We start from the raw sequence: 19792 nt of genomic DNA on the forward strand, positions 1-19792 counted from the left end.
ACCGCGAGATCGTGACCTGGCTGAAGTCGGAGGCTTAACCGACTGCGCCACCCACGCGCCCCGACACAGACCATCTTAAAGATGGGCAGAGAGAAACAACAGATCATGGATAAAGGGATAACAGAATGACTGCAGAGTTCTCGACAGTAACAACAGAAAGCAGAAGACAATGGAATCAAATCATCAAAGCATTTAGGTAGACTTGTGGATCCATAGGAACTATCTTCAAGAAGAAGGGTGAAATAGGGGTGCCTGCATGGCTTGGTCAGTTAAACGACTGATTCTTGGTTTGGGCCCAGGTCATGATTTCACAGGTTTGTGAGTTCCAGCATCAGGCTCTACAATGGTGTGGAGCCTGCTTGGGATTCTCTCTCTCTCCATCTCCTGCCCTCCCACACATGTGCTCTCTCTCTCTCTCAAAATAAATAAATAAACTAAAAAAAAAAAAAAAAGAACAGAGATGAAATAAAGACATTCATAGAAAAATAAAAACTAAGGGAACTTACCAAAACGCTTGTGATAAAGGAACTGCTAAAATTCTCTTTCTCATTCTCTCTTTCTCTCTAAATATCTATCTATCTGTCTACCTAATTTTTTGTGCAGGAAAAATGATCCCAGAAAGATGGTCTGAGCATCAGGAAGCAGGCAGAGAAACTGACAGTTTAAGACCAAACAAAAATTACCTGCTATAATAAGCATAATATGTAATTTGTGAGGTTTTAAAATAGAACAGAACTAAAAACTCTAGACAAAATAGCATTTAAGTCTGGACAGAAGAGATTGGAGTTAAATTTGTCCAAGTCCTTGCTTTGCTCGGGAAAGGAAGTGGGTTAAGATATTATTTAACTTTACATAAAGCTAAGTATGCATGAGAAAATTTCAAATGCACACAATAAAGCAAGGTTTCTCAATCTTGGTGTTACAGACATTTTAGCCAGATGATTCCTTGTTGTGGGGGATGTCTTGTGCATCGTAGGATGTTTAGCAGTATCCCTGACCTCTACCCACTAGATGCTAGTGGCAATCTCTCCCCAAGACATTTATGGCCCCAAATGTCTCCAGACATTGCTAAATGTCCCTTGGCGGGGGTGGGGAGTGGTTAGCCCTGTTTGAGATTCACTGCAATAAAGGATAATCTGTAATGAAGAACAGAGACAGAATACATAGCATCCAAACAATTAGAATAAAATGGAGTAAGAAAAAAAGAACCAAAAGAATTCTATCAGGATTCCAGTTCTGGTTAAGATAAAGTAAGCAGTCCCTACTCCATCTCCTACTAAATGCAACTAAAAACCCTGGGCATAACGCATGGGGTGGCTTTCTGAGGAAAAGTAGACGCTGGCAGGTGACTTGGAGAAGGAAACCAGACTCAAAATAAGAACCATATGGCAGTGGGGCGCCTGGGTGGCGCAGTCGGTTGGGCGTCCGACTTCAGCCAGGTCACGATCTCGCGGTCCGTGAGTTCGAGCCCCGCGTCGGGCTCTGGGCTGATGGCTCGGAGCCTGGAGCCTGTTTCCGATGCTGTGTCTCCCTCTCTCTCTGCCCCTCTCCCGTTCATGCTCTGTCTCTCTCTCTCCCAAAAATAAATAAATGTTGAAAAAAAAAATTTAAAAAAAAAAAAAAGAACCATATGGCAGTGAATTTCCTGAATTTATTTTCTTCCTCTTAAATGTCCCAGCTCAAAGGCAACATGAGTCCCAGAGCTGAGCATCAGGGGAAGACAGAAAGAGATCTAACAGAAGCTCTCTGTTTGTGGTCATGATCTCCCCCCCCCCCCCCAGAAGAGTGGGGGAAATCCTGGATTCTTTTCTCTCCCACACGTGCATCTCGGCAAGCCCTCTTCCGGAAGCTTGCAAACCTGTATGGTAGTGACAGCAGGAGGAGTGGCAGCTGGATAGGTATCTAAAACTCTGAGGGACGGGAGTCCTTCTCTGGACCACGGATTTGTGGTTCAGAAAGTAGGAAGGGAATCTCTGTCACTTTTTTTTCTCCCTCTGTCTTCCCAGTTGGCCATGAAGGCAGACCCAGTCACAGGAAGTATGCAGAAGAGTGGAGAGACGGAAGTTCTAACTTTCTAGCAGAAGACCAGACAGGGGTGCCTTTGGAGCCAGTGTGGGAAAGAAGAGAGAGGTCAAGAAAGGAATCCCATAGGGGTACCTGAGTGGCTCATCGGGTAAGCTTAAGCGTCTGACTCTTGATTTTGGCTCAGGTCATGATCTCAGAGTTGGTGAGTTCAAGCCCAAGTCAACTCCATGTTGAGTGTGAGCCTGCTTGGGATTCTCTCTCTCCCTCCTTCTGTGCCCCCCCCCCACTCGTGTGTGTGTGTGTGTGTGTGTGTGTGTGTGTGTGTGTGTATGTGTGTGTGTGTGTGCGCGCACGCGCACACACGCGCTCTCTCTCTCTCCCTCTCAAAATAAACTGAAAAAGATCTTTTCTAATGTTTATTTGTTTTTGAGAGGGAGGGAGGGAGAGGGAGAGAGAGAGGGTGGGGAAGGGGCAGAGAGGGAGGGAGACACAGAATCTGAAGCAGGCTCCAGGCTCTGAGCTGTCAGCACAGAGCCCAAGGTGGGGCTCAAACCCACGATTCATGGGATCATGACCTGAGCTGAAGTCAGACACTTAACCAACTAAGCCACCCAGGCACCCCCAAAGTAAACATTAAAAAAGCGGGGGGAGCTGAAAGAAAAGAACTACCAACCCAGAATAACCAGAAAAAAATATCCTTCAAGAAAGAAGGTGAAATAGAGACATTCTCAGATGAAAGAAAACTAAGGGAATTCATTGCCAGCAGGAAATGGATTACTGAAGGAAGGGTTTTTTTTTTCCCCCCTCAGATAGAAGGAAAATGGTATGAGAAGAAAACTTGGAACTTCAAGAATAATGGAAAAACAATATGGGACGCCTGGCTGGCTCAGTCAGAAGAGCATGTGACTCTTGACCTTGGGGTTGTGAGTTCAAGCCCCACGTTGGGTGTAGAGATTACTTAAAAATAAAATAAAATAAAATAGAAAAGAATGGAAAAACAATAGAAGTCATAAATATTTGGTTATGTACAGTAAATACGTGTTAAAAATAGTAAATATATAACATAAATAGTATATAACGGTGGCTATACACAGTTAACATAGACTGTTTCTCCTCTTACATTCTTCAAAATATGTGGGATGATCACTTTGGAGTATAGCTTGGCAGCTTCTCAAACTGTTAATCATATGACCCAGCAGTTCTACCCCTATGTTTACATACACCCGAGAGAAATGAAAACATACGGCCACACAAAATCTTCTCTGTGGGTGTCCATACCGACATTCCTTATTTTATTTATTTTTTTAATTTTTTCAATGTCTACTTATTTTTGAGAGAGAGAGACAGAGTGTGACAGGACGAGGGGCAGAGAGAGAGGGAGACGCAGAATCCGAAGCAGGCTCCGGGCTCTGAGCTGTCAGCACAGAGCCCGACGCGGGGCTCGAACTCACGGACTGTGAGATCGTGACCTGAGCTGAAGTTGGATGCTCAACCAGCTGAGCCACCCAGGTGCCCCCCAGCATTCTTTATGTTAGCTGCAAAGTGGACAACCCAAACTGAATAAAAATTAAAAGACCATATCCAAAACATTTGTGAAATGCCTCCGTGTGCAGAGGGAAATCTATAGCATTAAATGTTCATGTTAGAAAAAAAGGTTTTCATTTTTATTCAGTTCAAAATATTTTCTTAAAAAAATTTTTTTTAATGTTTATTTATTTTTGAGAGAGAGAGCAGGGGAGGGGCAGAGAGAGAAGGGACACAGAATCTGACGCAGGCTCCAGGCTCTGAGCTGTCAGCATAGAGCCCGATGCGGGGCTTGAACCCACGGACCACAAGATCATGATTTGAGCTAAAGTCGGATGCTTAACCGACTGAGCCACCCAGGCACCCCCAAAATATTTTCTAATTCCCTTTAGCACTTCCTCTTTGACTCACAGGTCTTCATGAATTTGAATGTGCAGTTGACCCTTGAACAATGTGGGTTGGAACTGTACAAGTCCACTTATATACAGATCTTTTACAGGACAGTATATATACTTTAAATATATATATTTTCTCCACCTTATGATTTTCTTAAAATTTTTTTTTCAACATTTATTTATTTTTGGGACAGAGAGAGACAGAGCATGAACGGCGGAGGGGCAGAGAGAGAGGGAGACACAGAATCGGAAACAGGCTCCAGGCTCTGAGCCATCAGCCCAGAGCCCGACGCGGGGCTTGAACTCACGGACCGCGAGATCGTGACCTGGCTGAAGTCGGATGCTTAACCGACTGCGCCACCCAGGCGCCCCTCCACCTTATGATTTTCTTAATAGCATTGTCTTTTCTCTAGCCTACTTTATTATAAGAATACAGTATATAATACGTATAACATGCAAAACATGTGTTAATCAACTGTTTATGTTGTTGGTGAGACTTTAAGTTAACAGTAGGCTATTAGCAGTTACGTTTTGGGAGGAGTCAAAAGTTATACATGGATTTTCGACTGTGTGGCAAGATCATCGTCCCTAACCCCTGTGTCATTCAAGGGTCAATGCATGCTTATATTGAGGACTTGCAAAGTCTCCTACAAATATATTTTTTTTAATTTTTTTTTTTTAATTTTTTTTTTCAACGTTTATTTATTTTTTGGGACAGAGAGAGAGCATGAATGGGGGAGGGGCAGAGAGAGAGGGAGACACAGAATCGGAAACAGGCTCCAGGCTCCGAGCCATCAGCCCAGAGCCCGACGCGGGGCTCGAACTCACAGACCGCGAGATTGTGACCTGGCTGAAGTCGGATGCTTAACCGACTGCGCCACCCAGGCGCCCTAAATTTTTTAATGCTTTTTTATTTTGAGAGAGAGACAGAGCACGCACAGAGAAGGGGCAGAGTGAGATGCAGACACAGAAACCGAAGCAGGCTCCAGGCTCCAAGCTGTCAGCACAGAGCCCAACATGGCGCTTGAACTCACGAACCAAGAGATCATGACCTGAGACACTTAACCCACTGAGCCACCCAGGCGCCCCTCTCCTACACATATTGACCTCTGTTTGGAACCTGGCTGTACCTCTCAATGAGTGGTTCCCAAGTTGTCCTTTTTTTTTTTTTTTTTTTTAATAACAGCTTGATTGAGATATAATTCACATACTAACATCTCTGAGCTTCCATTTCTCCGTAAAGAAAAAGGATTGCTTAATTTTTTGGAATAATGATCGCATGCGTGTAATTGCCTGCAATGATACTTAAGAGTTCCTGTTCTGTGTTTTCTTAGGTTCTGTATTTGTCTATTTGGCATCCAGTAATTACAGGGCAAAACTGATGGCCAGTGCTGTTCACGTCTCCCCTGTGGCCCAGAGGCCATGCTCTGAACCACCGACTTCTCCAACTCCCCCACGCCAAGGCAGTATTTCCCCCGCCCCTAAATCACCCCAAGGCCCGGTGACAGACAACCAGAGACAGTGCCTACGTCCCAGAGCCCACCAGGAACTCAAAGTAGATAATCCCAACCTGTTTACCTTTCATGCCTTGTCTTTCCCAGAGAAATCCCAGTAAAGGTGGTGGCCTGAGCCTTCCCCTTGCTCCATTCCGCCCCCTGGCCGACACCGGTGATCCCTCCCATGACCCCGTGCGTCTGGGTCTCTGTTCCTAGGACAACTGTGAGTAGCAAACTTTTCTTTCAGTGGCATTGGCCTCTCTGTGTGGTCACTCAGTCTCCTTCAGAAATTAACACCTGGACACAGGGGCGCCTGGGTGGCGCAGTCGGTTAAGCGTCCGGCTTCAGCCAGGTCACGATCTCGTGGTCCGTGAGTTCGAGCCCCGCGTCGGGCTCTGGGCTGATGGCTCGGAGCCTGGAGCCTGTTTCCGATTCTGTGTCTCCCTCTCTCTCTGCCCCTCCCCTGTTCATGCTCTGTCTCTCTCTGTCCCAAAAATAAATAAACGTTGAAAAAAAAAAAACAAAAAAAAAACACCTGGACACAAATCAATTCTTACCTCAACAAATGTTGAGTTTCGCGGGGGGGGGGGGGGGGGGGGGAGTGGATGGGAGCAGCAATCATGTCTTAGGTATTTTTCTTCCTTTGCAAACAGCCTTTCTTCCCCGCAAGCATTAGCGCTGTGCTGAACTCCTCATCATAAGAGTGGAACTTAATCAGTGTTTGTTGAACTGAAGAGATAATTATGTTCTCTCCTAAGATATCACTTGGTGTCAAGACCCAGGCTAGAACCACAAGTGTAGACCAGGGTGGCTAGAACCACAAGTGTAGACCAGGGTGGCACATTATGTCTGAACAAACCCAGGAAGCCAGGGCTTGTGAGATCATAACTAAGTCAAACGCCTACATTTCCCTTTTAAGATAGTTCCTGTACCTTTTGTGGCATTCTGTGTTTGTGAGCCATCCCGTGATTTCTTCTTGGCCACAGGACCTTTCTCCGTGGTTGAATTTATACAGGAAGACTCCAGGAGAGGAAAAAAAAAAAAAAAAAAGAAGATGAAATTGAGTAAAATTGGTTGGGAGAGGAATACTAACAGTCAACATGCAATTTCCCAGACATTTCTCCTCGTTCTTAGCGATGCATCACGTGGAGGGAGACCACTCAGCAGAGCCTGGGCACCCAGCCCTCTAACTAGGGCGCGTGGCCAAGAGGTGGCTGCAAATGCAGGTGCTGGGGGCTGAGCAGACTGGGATGCCAGTCCAAGCCCTGTCCCTCAGCAGCCGCTAAGCTTGGACGAGTCTCTGGACGTCTCGGTTGCCTTTGTTTCCTATTTGGTTCTTAGGAGGATTAAGTCAGCTAATGCGTGCAAAGCAAAGCGCATGTGTGGCTGCTTATGGGAAGTGGACCGAGAGCATTGTGGCCATTGTTCACGCAATCACTTACCACACTCCCTCGGGGGACATTTCACTGAGCAACTACTACTGCGTCTATTACTAGGCAGACCCTGAGACCTAGCCCCTTGCCCAGAGGAGCTCCCAGTCCAGCAGGGGAGAGAATAGGAAATAGATAATTACGCGAAGGGGTGGGCAGATTCACATATTTCTTAGAGAAGTAACGTAAGTTAGGATTAGGTTTGTAGATCAGTGACTCAAAATAACAGTGGCTCAAACTAGGTAGAAATTTCCCTCCCACGTAACAGTCTGAAGGTACGCAATCCAGGGTTTATATGGTATTTCTGTGGTGGTAAGTCCTTAGGGACTCTGACTTCTTCCAGAGTCCCTTCTTCATGGTTCCACCTTCCCTAAGATAGGACCCTTGTTCTTAGGGTCCAAGATGGCAGCAAGAGCTCCAGCCATCACATTCACATTCCAGGCAGCAGAATGGAGAAAAGGAAACAGAGACAAAGGACTCATTCGCATGAGCTGTGTTTTAAGGAAGATTCCTAAAAACTGCCACGTGGCGTATATACCCACTTCTATTTCCTTAACTGGATCTGAGTCACATGGGCTACATGTGAAATCTAGGGGGGGCTAGGAAACATCTTTATTCTGCCCATGTATGTGCACAGCTACATATCCAAGGTTCTTTTTCTTTTTTTAAATTTTTTTTCAACGTTTTTATTTATTTTTGAGACAGAGAGAGACAGAGCATGAACGGGGGAGGGCCAGAGAGAGGGAGACACAGAATCGGAAACAGGCTCCAGGCTCCGAGCCATCAGCCCAGAGCCCGACGCGGGGCTCGAACTCCCGGACCGCGAGATCGTGACCTGGCTGAAGTCGGACGCTTAACCGACTGCGCCACCCAGGCGCCCCCCAAGGTTCTTTTTCTACAGGGGAGGTGAATGACAGATAGTGGGGAACAATGACTAGTCTGCCACAGGCCGAGCGAGCAGACTATACGCGGGAAGCCAGAGTGGGGAATGCTCGATCCTGCCTGGGGGAGAGCTGGAGGGCTTCCAAGGAGAGAAGATGCTTTTGTTCTGTCTTTAAGGATGAGTAGGAGTTTGGCAACGTTAAACAGATGGCCCACCAAGAGGCAGACGAGCAGTCCACCAGCCTCAACAACCACTTTGCTTTATATAAATACAATATTTGAATGGGAGGAATGCTGAGACGGCCTCCCATGTCCCATGCAGCTGGCTGTCCGGCAGCCGCTGAGTTTTATAGGGTCGAAGCGGTTCCTGGGGTGTGTGAGACAGAAAACACTCCCGGGCTCGATGAAGCATCACGTGCCTTGTTAACAGGCCTCAGGGAGATCATGTTATACACGCGAGGAGATTGTCCTGGGTTTGTCGGTTGTTGGAAGGGCGGTGGGGCCACGCGAAAAGAGCTCGGATGCCAGCTGAGGTCAGCTGTGGGGCCCGGGGGAAGCTGTTCACCTCTGTGAGTCTCCTGCTTCCCCTGTCAAACAAAGGTAATACGACATCCTTGCAAGGATGTCGTAAGGGCCTAGAGAGGACACTTCCCCATGCACTCTGTCAGGTTGTGACCCGCAACCATGCCCAAGCTATGAGGCAAGGCGACTATCATGCAGGTGGGGCGTAGGCTAAGATTGCCCTGGGGCTCCCTCCCCAGCACAGCCCAGAGGAGACGGAACCGTTCTGTCCCACGTGGTCACCCTGCTACTCAGACGGCACGCTCTGAGGGCTCAGCTGTGATGGGACAGGGAAGCCCCGGAGACTATTTTTGAGCCAAGGTGAGATTCGATCTGGGGTTGCCCAGAAATGTCCAGGAGGGCAGTGGGCTTTAGAGCTGGTATTAGCAGGCACGGGCACGAGCTGGAGGAGCTGGAATCATTACTGTTATTGACCCTTACCGTACCCATGCCCTGGAGCTTGGGAAAACTCCGGGTAAAATGAGTAGACACTCTGACCAAACCTGACCGACCTGGGGCCTCCCCTGTCAGGTGTGACGCCCATTGTGAGATAAGAACACAGAGGCTCAGATTGGCTCAGAGTTGCACAACTGAGAGATGGCATCACCTTAGAGGGGACTTTAGGTCTGCTGCACCAAGCTAGCCTATGACTCCATGGGGGTCATTCACTCCTAACTCCCATATTTTGTCACAGATACAGACAACTTGGGTAGGACTTGATCTTTAACTCAGACCTCTCCTCCAAAGTCTAGCCCGGCAGACTGAACTACCTAGGTGACATCTGCCTTCACGCTTCTCATAGGCTTCCTCAAGGTAACAAGTTCAACGTTTATTTATTTTTGGGACAGAGAGAGACAGAGCATGAACGGGCGAGGGGCAGAGAGAGAGGGAGACACAGAATCGGAAACAGGCTCCAGGCTCTGAGCCATCAGCCCAGAGCCCGACGCGGGGCTCGAACCCACGGAGCGCGAGATCGTGACCTGGCTGAAGTCGGACGCTTAACCCACTGCGCCACCCAGGCGCCCCCAAGGTAACAAGTTCAAAACTGAGCTCTTGGTGGCTTCCCCCCGCCCCAAACGCTATGCTCTCCCGCTCAGTAAATGGCTCCATTCAGATGCTTCAGCCACACACCGGAAAGCATTTTTGGCTCCTTCCTTTCTTCCCTCCCCTTCCTCCCCACTCCCAAGGCCATTCTGTGAGCACAGCTTGAAAGATCTGACTCCAAAACACACTTCAGGTCTCTGCTTCTCCTCATCTGCTGTCACAGTCTCTTCCCGAGACAACGACAAAGCCTCCTAACTGGTTCTCTGTCCCCTTGTGTTACATTCTCTGTATTCAGAAGAACGTGTGATCTTATAAAAAGAAAAGTCGGACGGTGTATTTCCCTTATTTTAATGGATTCCAGTAGCACTTACATTATATCCATACTCCTTGCTATGACTCTCCCAACTGTCCAGGCCGCTGCTGCTTCCCTCACCTTGACTCCTGCCCCTCTTTCCTACGGTTTCGTCGCCTCTGGGCCATGGTGGGGAGGGGGCCCCAGGCAATCTTAGCTTATGCCCCACCTGCACTGGGTGACAATATCACTGGCCTTCTCTGTGTTCCTTGGATAGCTCAAGCTCTTTGTGTGTGTGTGTGTGTGTGTGTGTGTGGCCTCAGGGCCTTTGCACACATGTTTCCTTTTTCAGGAAGGTTCTTCCATTAACTCTCTTTTTTTTTTAATGTTTCTATTTATTTTTGAGACAGAGAGAGACAGAGCATGAGCAGGGGAGGGGCAGAGAGAGGGAGACACAGAATCTGAAGCGGGCTCCAGGCTCTGAGCTGTAAGCACTGAGCCCGATGCGGGGCTCGAAATCAGGGACTGTGAGATCACGACCTGAGCCGAAGTCGGACGCTCAACCGACTGAGCCACCCAGGCGCCCCTCTTCCATGAACTCTTAATGGCTGACTCCTCATCCTTTGGTTCTCAGCTTAAATGGCTCCCTCTGGGGGTGTTATCTGTCACATGTGTGCCCTTCCTTCTCCATATACGCAAGACTCATGCCCCAAGGTGAAAGACGTAAGCTACTCCCCCAGCTTCTTTTGGGCTGTGAAGCAGACATTTCACCAAAGGTCTACCCTCTAGATGCACCACACCTGCTTTCAAGGTACAAATGACCAACATGATGAAGCAGTGCCCTGCAGAGTCCAAGCAGACCCCAGTTTGGGGAAGTCTGTTGACAGGAAAGCAGAGCAGAGCTTTGAGCATCTGGTCCCAGGAACACTGACTGGGGCACAGCAGTGTACCTTTGTGGGGGTGGAGGGGGCGGCGGGGGTGGGGGGGGGGAATGGTTTGGGCTTCATGCTTGGTGGCCTGGCCTTTGAAACTAACATGTTGGCCCTTCCTGGGGGCGGTGCCTCACCGTTTCCCTTGAACACATTTCTTCCTGAAGGAGACTACTGTTTGCAGGTAAGAAGATGATGATTCTTCCTTACAAAGATCTTCTTTAACTGTCTTCTCTAATTTTTTTTAATTTATTTTTTTTTTAGCATTTATTTATTTTTGAGAGGCAGAGACAGAGAGAGAGCGTGAGCACAAGTAGGGAAGGGGCAGAGAGAGAACGAGTCACAGAATCAGACACAGGCTCCAGGCTCTGAGCTGTCAGCACAGAGCCCGACGCGAGGCTCGAGCCCACGAACCGTGAGATCATGACCTGAGCCAAAGTCAGACGCTCAACCACTGAGCCACTCAGGCACCCTGGAGTTTATGTTCTAATAGAGGGAGACAGATACTAAACACTACATAAATCCCCCAGGAAAAAGAGCAGCCTGTGATAAGCACTGTGCAGGGAATTCAATTAGCCACGTGATGATAGAGCGTCCCTGGGCAGTCAGGACCGGCCTCACTAGGGCAATGTCAATGAAACTGGAATCTGAATGTCAAGAAGGAGCCAGCCCTTCCTTAGAACTCTGAGGAAAGCACGTTCCAGGCGAAGGGGACAGTTAGTGCAAAGGCTCAGCTGGACACAGGCCTGCAGGGTCCAAGGGCAGAAGGAGGTCCGGTGGGCTGACTGGTGCCGAGGGAGGGAAAGGGTGTGAAGAGGCTGGAGAGAGAGGTGGTGGCCCGATCCCGAGGGGCAATCCAACTCAGGCTAAGGGGCCTGGATCGGATTCCCAGTGCACTGGAGAAACTGCTGGAGGCTTGAGGTGGAGAACAGCCTCATCTGGTGTCTATGAGAAGGTCACTCTGGTGGCTGTGTTGAGACTGGACTGGGGCCAAGGGAGGAGCCCAGGAAGAGGCTGCTGGAGTCGGCCAGGAGCAAACTGATGCCGGACCCTGGGAATCAGCAACCTCCTCACCCCTTTCCAGGTCGAGATCCTCCTGGCGGGGCCCCAGAGGGCAGGTGGATACACCAGAGTCGGGAGGGAGATTTGGGTGTTCCTGGCCAGCGGACCAGATGAGACCACATGGGGAGAACACGTAAGTGGAGGGGAAGGGGCCGGGACAGACTGACTGGCTGAGAGGACAGGGAGCCAGCAAGGAAGACGGAAAAGGAGCAGCCAGCCGGGAAGGAAGGCACTTGCAAAAGCCTGGCAACACAGAAGCCAAGCGGAAAAAGTGGTTCAGGAAGGTGGGAGTAGCCAACCACGTGACACAGACTAGAGCAGGCAACAGATTAGGGTCTGGGCCGCCGCTGCAATGAGGCCCTGAGGGCAGGAACCGACTGGAGGGCTGAGGCAAGGAAATGTGGGTGCAGGGGAGGCTTTCAAGAAGTTCTGGCGGAAAGGCAGCAGGAAATGGCGGTGCAGAGGCAAAGGCCGGAAGTGCTAAGGCAGGACTGTTCAAAGATGGGCGTGATCCCACCGAGTGGGAGAAAATGACGACACAAGAGAGAGGGGTTTGGTCCCCAGGGGGTGGGGTCCAGGGCACAAGCGGGGGCAGGGCCCGTCCTCCATAGGCCAATGGTGAGGGTACAGATGGGGGCAGGTGCCTCGTGGTAGGAAAGGGAGTGCCTTCCTGCTGACTGCTTCTAATTTCTCAGGGAAGACGCTCCCTGGAGGGTGCTGGGGTGAAGGGCAAGTGAGACAGGCCGCCTGCAGTACAAGAATTCTGGGAAGGGAGACCAAGTGACACGAGGGTTTGGGGGAGGGGAGCACATGCTGGGGAAGTGTGCCAGCACAGGCGGGCAGTGCTCAGTCCCCCCGTTGAGACGTGCGGCCGTGGATTGACAGGGGCCCTGGCCACACAGACACATGTGCTACGATCTTCATCATGGCAGGGAGAAGGCCCTGCTATTTATTGTGCTCACGTCACACCTGCAGAAACCAAGTCTCAGGGAGGTTAAGTAACTTGTCCGAGGCTGCACAGCTACAATCTGAACCTGTGAGAGCAGGCTTTGAACCAGAGACCTTCAAGCCCTGTGGGGACATGGGAACTTCCCAAGGAGCACTGGCCTTGCCAGTTCAAAGAACATCCATTTCCAGATCCTTAAATGTGCTTCCGTCCTGTTGTCTAAAAGTGATCGTCCTGAGAACGTAGCCTTTATCCCGCCTTACAAAAGAAAGGCACACCCTTCACCCATTCCAAACATTGGGTGAATGTGCCAGGGGGAAACCACCCCCAACTCCGCCCCAAACAAAGGGGAAAGTCTGGTCTAAGGATGAATCGAGCCTCATATGCTACTTATTCAGAATGAAGCACATTAGAAATGAGGATGTTGGGGAGCCTGGGTGGCTCAGTCGGTTGAGCGTCCGACTTCGGCTCAGGCCATGATCTCGCAGTTCACGAGTTCGAGCCCCACATCGGGCTCTGTGCTGACGGCATAGAGCCTGGAGCCTGCTTCGGATTCTGTGTCTCCCTCTCTCTCTGCCCCTTCCCCGCTCGTGCTCTCTCTCTCTCTCAAAAATAAATAAACATTAAAAAAAAAAAAGAAAGCAATGAGGATGTTGGTCTACAGCTTAAAGATTAGTAGCAGAGGGGTGCTTGGGTGGCTCAGTTGGTTAAGCATCTGACTCCTGATCTCTGCACAGGTCATGATGTCAACTGTTCTTGGGGTGGAGCCCCTCATCAGGCTCTGCGCTGACAGCGGGGAGCCTGCTTGGGATTCTCTCTCCCTCTCTCTCTGACCCTTCCTTGCTCATGGTCACCTTCTCTCAAAATAAATAAATAAAAGCTTTAAAAAAAAAAAAAGATTAGTGGCAAAGACAGCCATGATCATAGGAATGACCGCATAATTCCATAAGTGCTCTGAAGGACAGAGCTCTGAGTACGTATCACAAGGAACCAAATGTAGATGAGGGTCAAGGCTGCTGACCCTGAGGACGAGGGCTTCAGCTGACATAGAAGGATGACTACGTGTCCCCTGAACCAGGGTGGCAACTCCTTCAGCCGAGAGCCAGAGAGTAAACGTTTTCGGCTGTGCAGGCCATGATGTGTGTACCGCAACTACTCAGCCCTGCCATTGCAGTGCAAAGCCAGTTGAAGACCAGTGAAGGGCAAGTGAGACAGGCCGCCTGCAGTACAAGACCAGGTCAACCAGGGACTGTGCCGGTGTGCCAGTGACGTTCTACTTACAAAAACGGGCAGCAAAAGGCCTCTTTCATTGTTTTCCCAGACATTTATTTGTCCAGCTTTCTGGAAAAAGGAGGCCTTGATCGGTAGCAGTAGCATTTGGTTTCGTGTTACCAGTGGGAGGAGATGCTGGCAATGATGGTGGCAGGAGGGAGCTTACCTGGGACAAGACGAGTGGCAGGTACAGAGGCCAGGTGTTGGTAGGGGTGTGACGTCCACAAGGAACCGAGAAAACACCCCTGCAGGGGGAGCCGCAAGGGCCCAGGAAGGTGGAGATGGGGCCGGCAGGACGTGGCAGGGTCGCACAGGTCAGTCTACCCCACGGCAAGAGGAAGCCTTCTGAGGTTCGGGAGGTATTTTGTATTTGGGCTGGGGGAGGGTGTTTAGGGTAGGGGGAGTTGGGTGGGGCCAGGGGGGTGACCTAGGACATAATTAGATCTGCATTCTGAAAAGATTGCCGGGGTACCGGGGAGCCTGAGGGAGCAAGGAGCCTGCTGTAATATGAAGGAGCTCAAACTGGAGTGTAGGGAGGGGAGGGGAGGGGAGGGGAGGGGAAGGGTGGTGCTGGAGCTGCCTAGGAGGGAACCTCACAGGGCACAGAGGGGCAAGCAGGGGTCGAGAGGACAGCCAGGCGCAGGTTTCTGACAAGGACTGATAGGGAGGAAAAGACAGAAAAGCACTTTGAGCTGAGCCTCTGCTTCTTTTCCCTTCACTTCCCCATCACTGCATTTCTGGGGTCACCCTTTGGTGCTCTGCTCATGCACGCAGACCTAGAGGACCACCAGGACCCCCCCCCCCCCGAGACGCTGGGCGGGGAGCACAGAGATGTGGAACCACTTGGACGTCACCGAAGCATCTGGGATGCAAAGGGTCTGGGTCTGTGACTCTCTACTCACCTTCGGGCCCTGGGCTTCCTTGCTCTGGGTAGACTTCTGGAAGGCGTAGCTCTTAGAAGTGGACAAAGGAAACTCTCTTCCTAGGAAGGAGACAAAGTTGTGCTTCAGTTCCTTCTTGTCCTGGAGAGGACACTGTAGACCAGGAGTTTTGACACAGCCCCCTCCCTGGAGGACAACAGACCTCAGGCAAACCAGAGCCCCTCAGTCATTCCACCTGCTGAATGACCTTGGGCAAGTTACCTAACCTCTCGGATCCTGTTAAAGGCTTAAATACCAACTACCTTGCAGGGCTGGTGAGCCAATTAAATAATGTATGCGGAGCCCCGTACACAGTGCAAGCACTCAACCCACAGGGGGAAAAAAATACTGGCTTCAAAAGAAAAACCAAAAGTTGAAAACATCGAAATGAAGACATGCTGGCTTAAACCCTGAAAAAAAGTAACAATCTATCCATCTCCTAGAGTGTCATTGAATTTGAAGACAGTTCACAGGTTAGATGTTGTTCACTTTGCAACTCCTGTGTCCACGGTGATTGCTGGGAAAGCGAACATATCAAGCGGGGGTCATGCTCTTCTCTGAGGCCTGCCAGGCAGTCCCTCCCCTGTGCCCTAGACTGGCGCTTCGCAAACTGGACAGCGCTTACGGAGCCCTGGGGGACCACCGCGGAGCCCGGTGCAGCCGGGCTAGAGACGCTGACGCTGCTGGTCCTTCTAGGTGGCAAAGGCGTGGCTCTGGCGTCCCTGCGCAGACAGGGGGCTCACCATCGTGGGGACTGTACTGGCTCTCAGGGGGCCCCTCCTTCCTGCTGAGTGGCCTCACATTCCCTGAGGGAGGCAGACTGAGTGGGGACAATGGTTTCATTGGCCAGAGGGCCCACAGGCTGCCGAAAGCAGGAGGTTGATTAGCCCGTCTGGGCAAAATTCTGGCCCTCGCATGAACCTCTCTGCCCCTCACCTCCTGCTGTAAGATGAGGGGAACAGGCTCTCTCATAGGGGTAGAGTAGGCGGAAAACAAAGTAACACAAGCTGGCTGGTGCAGAGAATGAGTCAGTATGCGACAGCATGATTTTTACTGCTGATGAGTACAGCTTTGTGCTTAGACTCACATTCTTTCCGGTATGAACTGTTTCCACTATATTTGAGAAAAAAATAATTTTCTCACTCCTATCCTCCACTTCCAAAGGGTCCTGGGTGTGGCTGAGGGATTTCATTAGTGGGATGTTGTCTGCCCTCTGGGTCCTATTCACCTACTAAAGATAGGGCTGTTCTGTGTCCCTGGGGTGCCACCATGGAAAGGATAGACCTCCCCCTGCTGGAGAAAATATCCACTTGACCCAACAGTGTGTCCCTTTGGCTTTGCAGTCCCGTGTTTGAATCCTGACTCAGCCACCCACAGGCTGGTTACCCCATAAAGTCCTCTCACCGCTGCCACGAGAAATGCCTCTGGGTCTTCTCGCATGCTGTTCCCTCTGCCTGGAACAGTAATTCTCCCCTTCACCCTCCTAAAATACACATCCTTCGAATCTCAGCTTCAATGCCACTTGCCTGCTCAGGGCTGGACTGGGTACCTCTCCCCGTGCTGCCTCAGCACGCTGTAAGCCCCACCACAGTGCCCAATCCAAGGTAGTGTCACTGCGTTGCCTAAATTCCTCCTAGACTGTGCTATGGGTCCCAGTAACCGGACACCCAGAGACACCCAGTAACTGGCATCCATCGTTAGAATACAAAATTCCACCCCTGCAGCGCAGCAATTATGTTGCGCTGACTTTTAAGTGCACCCTGAACATCAGCATTTCAGTCATTTTGGTGACCAGACAGGGGAGCGTCAAAGGGAACCTGGCCCGACTACCTCAATACTAAGGCCCTGCCCTGCCTCAACTGGATACGGCTGGGTGTGGCAGGGCCACAGGGGGCTAAAGTCCACAAGTGGTACCTTACTCTTTAACAGTCGTTTTCTCTGCAAAATTAATTCTTCTCTCCGGAATCTCTCTGGATCTAGTTCCGAGTAGTCCCAGCTGTTATAGCTCTGTAGGCAAGGATATATACCTAACAGAGAATGAAGAGGGATCGTGAAAACCTCCATAAAAGAGAAGGGAAGCAGAAAACTGAAGCCAGAGCCTCTGCTCCAGGAGCCCCCTGCTGGTCCTACGGAGGCGGGGCTTCTAGCATTAGCCCCACCCTACAGTGGCCCTGAGCCTTGCAAAGTCGGGGGAGCTCCCCAGCTTCCTCTCTAGGTCGGCTTGGTGCCTTCCTCTGGAAAAGGGAGATGGTGGGGCGCCTGGGTGGCTCAGTGGGTTAAGCGTCCGACTTCGGCTCAGGTCATAATCTCGCGGTTCGTGAGTTGGAGCCCCATATCAGGGTCTGTGCTGACAGCTTGGAGCCTGGAGGCTGCTTGGGATTCTGTGTCTCCTTCTCTCTCTGCCCCTCCCCCACTCATGCTCTGTCTCTCTCTCTCTCTCAAAAATAAATAGATGTAAAAAAAATTTTAATAACTTAAAAAAACAAAACAAAGAAAATGGAGATGAAGTTCGCCCTGCGTTCCAGACAGCGTGAGTGTCAAGATCCGATCCGATCACACCAGGACACGTGACCCTGTGTACACAGATGTGAAGGGTTTGTAGACTTTGGTTTTCCTGGCCATCTCCTCTGCTCTTGCTGGACTGGGAACTCCCTGAGCGCAGGACCTGGGCCTTATTCACCTTTGCACCTCCAGGGCTTAGCTCTGGACCTAGCACATAACAAACAGGTGCTTAGCAAGTATTTGTCCAACATCTTATCACACTTAGCTAAGTACCAGAAATGGGTTCTCCCTAAATATTTGATGGTGACACTAATGGGGCTGGTGCTTTTTCTTGTAAGAAAACCACGTGCTTCAGAGTCTTGGCTCCTGGAACCTGAACGCTCAGACATTAGAAGGATTCCACTTTCTCCCTCGGTTCTTTGGTGTAGAAAGGAAAAGACCAAGGATCACTTGAGAAGTTTTGACCACCTATGCAAAGATGCTGCCTCCACTGGACAAAGCAAGTGGACGGGGGGGTTTATTGCTGAGAATGCGTTAGGGGAAGGAGGCACAGTCTTGGACAAAACGGGAAATAGGAAGGGCGAAGTGAAGAAAAGAGTCGGAAAATGAGAGGAAGGATGGAGCAGTGGTCAAGACCTAGCTCTGCAGCGGGACAGCCTGGATCTGAACGCCTGCTCCCCTGTTTGGTGGCTGTGGGACTTCTTGGAGTCTGCATATGTTAAGAGGATTAAATGGGTGTGCAGAAAAGGCTGAGCAGGCACAAGGCTGTTCTCCTTGGAAAATCTTGCTTGTGAACTTGGCCTTTGGCTAGCATCTGCGAGTTGTCTGGTAAACATTTCATTACACTGATATAACTTGCCCTAACTACCCAGAAGTGGGCAAATTCCTGGATATATACAACCTACCACCACTGAATCATGAAGCAATACAAAAGCAGACCAGACCGATAATGAGTAAGGAGATTGAGTCAGTAATCAAAAACCTCCCAAATAAAGAAAAGCCCAGGACGAGATGGCTTCACAGGTGAGTTCTACAAAACACTTAAAGAATTAACTCCAACCTTTCTTAAACTCTTTCAAAAAAACTGAAGAGGAGGGAACACTCCCAAACTCATTTTATGAGGTGAGCATTACCCTCATACCAAATCCAGATTAAGTATGCTACAAGAAAACTACAGACCAATGTCCCTGATGAATATAGATGCAAAACCTCTTAAGAAAGTACCAGCAAACTGAATTCAGCATCATTTTAGGAGGATCATACACCACGGTCAAGTGAGATTGATCCCTGGGATGCAAAGATGGTTCAATAGCCACAAATCAATCAATCAACATAATACATGTTAATAGAAGGAAAGATAAAAGTCATGATAGTCTCAATCGGTGCAGGAAGAACACTTGTCACAATTCAACATCCTTCTGTGATAAAGACACTCAACAAAGCGGGGACAGAAGGAACACACCTCAGTGTAATAAAAGCCCCATGTGACAAGCCTGCAGCTAACATCATACTCAATGGTGAAGAAAAGTTTTTCTTCTAAGACCAGGAACGAGATAAGGGTGGCCACTCTCACTACTCCTATTCAACATAGTACCAGAAGATCTAGCCAGAATGATTAGAAAAAAGAAAGGAAAAAAGGCATCCAAATCAGAATGGAAGAAGTAAAATCGTCTCTGTTTGCTGATGACCCCATCTCGTACGCAGAAAAATCTAGAGTCCACCAAAAAACTGTTAGAATTAACAAATTCAGTACTTTTTCAGGATACAAAATCAACATATCAAAGTCAGTTGGGTTTCTGTACATTGACAAGGAACTATGTGGGAAAAAAATAAAGAAAACAACCCAACCCCACTCATGATAACATCAAAAACAGTGAAATACTTAGGAATAAATGTAACCAAGGAAGTGAAAAGTCTGTACATTGAAAACTGTAAGACACTGATGAGAGAAATTGAAGGAGACACAAATCAATGGAAAAATATGCTGTGTTCATAGATCAAGAGAATTAATATTGTGAAAACATCCATACTACCCAAAGCCATCTGTAGATTCAATGCAATCTCTCAAAATTTCAACGGCATTTTTCACAGAAGTAGAGAAAAACCATCCTAAAATTTGTATGCATCCACGAGAGACCCTGAATAGCCAAAGCAATCTTGAAAAGGAATATAGGTGGAGACATCACACTCTCTGATTTTAAACTATATTACAAAGCTAAGAAATCAAAATAGTATGGTACTGGTATAAAAACAGACACATGGATCAATGAAACAGAATTGAGAACCCAGAAATAAACCTACACATAGATGGTCAACTGGCATTTGATAAGGGAGCCAAGAATGTACAATGGGGAAAAAAACAGTCTCTTCAGTAAATGGTGCTGGGAAAACTGGACAGCCACATGCAAATGAATGAAACCGAACCCCTAGTTTTTACACCACTTAACAAAAATTAACTTGGAATGGATTAAGGACTTAAATGTAAGATCTGAAACCATAAAACTCCTGGGAG

The 19792-nt window shown here is 49.1% G+C and overlaps 1 protein-coding gene across 11 annotated transcripts in view; it reads right to left on the bottom strand.

Annotated features, from left to right (window-relative positions):
* Positions 1–19792, bottom strand: part of FAM227A (family with sequence similarity 227 member A) — a 79334-nt gene that overhangs the window by 31761 nt on the left and 27781 nt on the right. For 9 of the 11 annotated variants that reach the window (XM_045062367.1, XM_045062366.1, XM_045062365.1 and 6 more), the window contains 3 exons: positions 16698–16805; positions 14761–14840; positions 6373–6463 (listed from right to left, as the gene is read on the bottom strand). In XM_045062367.1, the coding sequence (XP_044918302.1) occupies positions 6373–6463; positions 14761–14840; positions 16698–16805 (279 nt within the window). Of the gene's footprint in view, positions 1–6372; positions 6464–14024; positions 14179–14455; positions 14516–14760; positions 14841–16697; positions 16806–19792 lie in introns of all 11 variants that reach the window. The other 2 variants (XM_045062371.1, XM_045062364.1) reach the window with 2 other exon arrangements.

This window comes from Felis catus, chromosome B4 (genome assembly GCF_018350175.1).
Source record: "Felis catus isolate Fca126 chromosome B4, F.catus_Fca126_mat1.0, whole genome shotgun sequence".
Taxonomy (NCBI): domain Eukaryota; kingdom Metazoa; phylum Chordata; class Mammalia; order Carnivora; family Felidae; genus Felis; species Felis catus.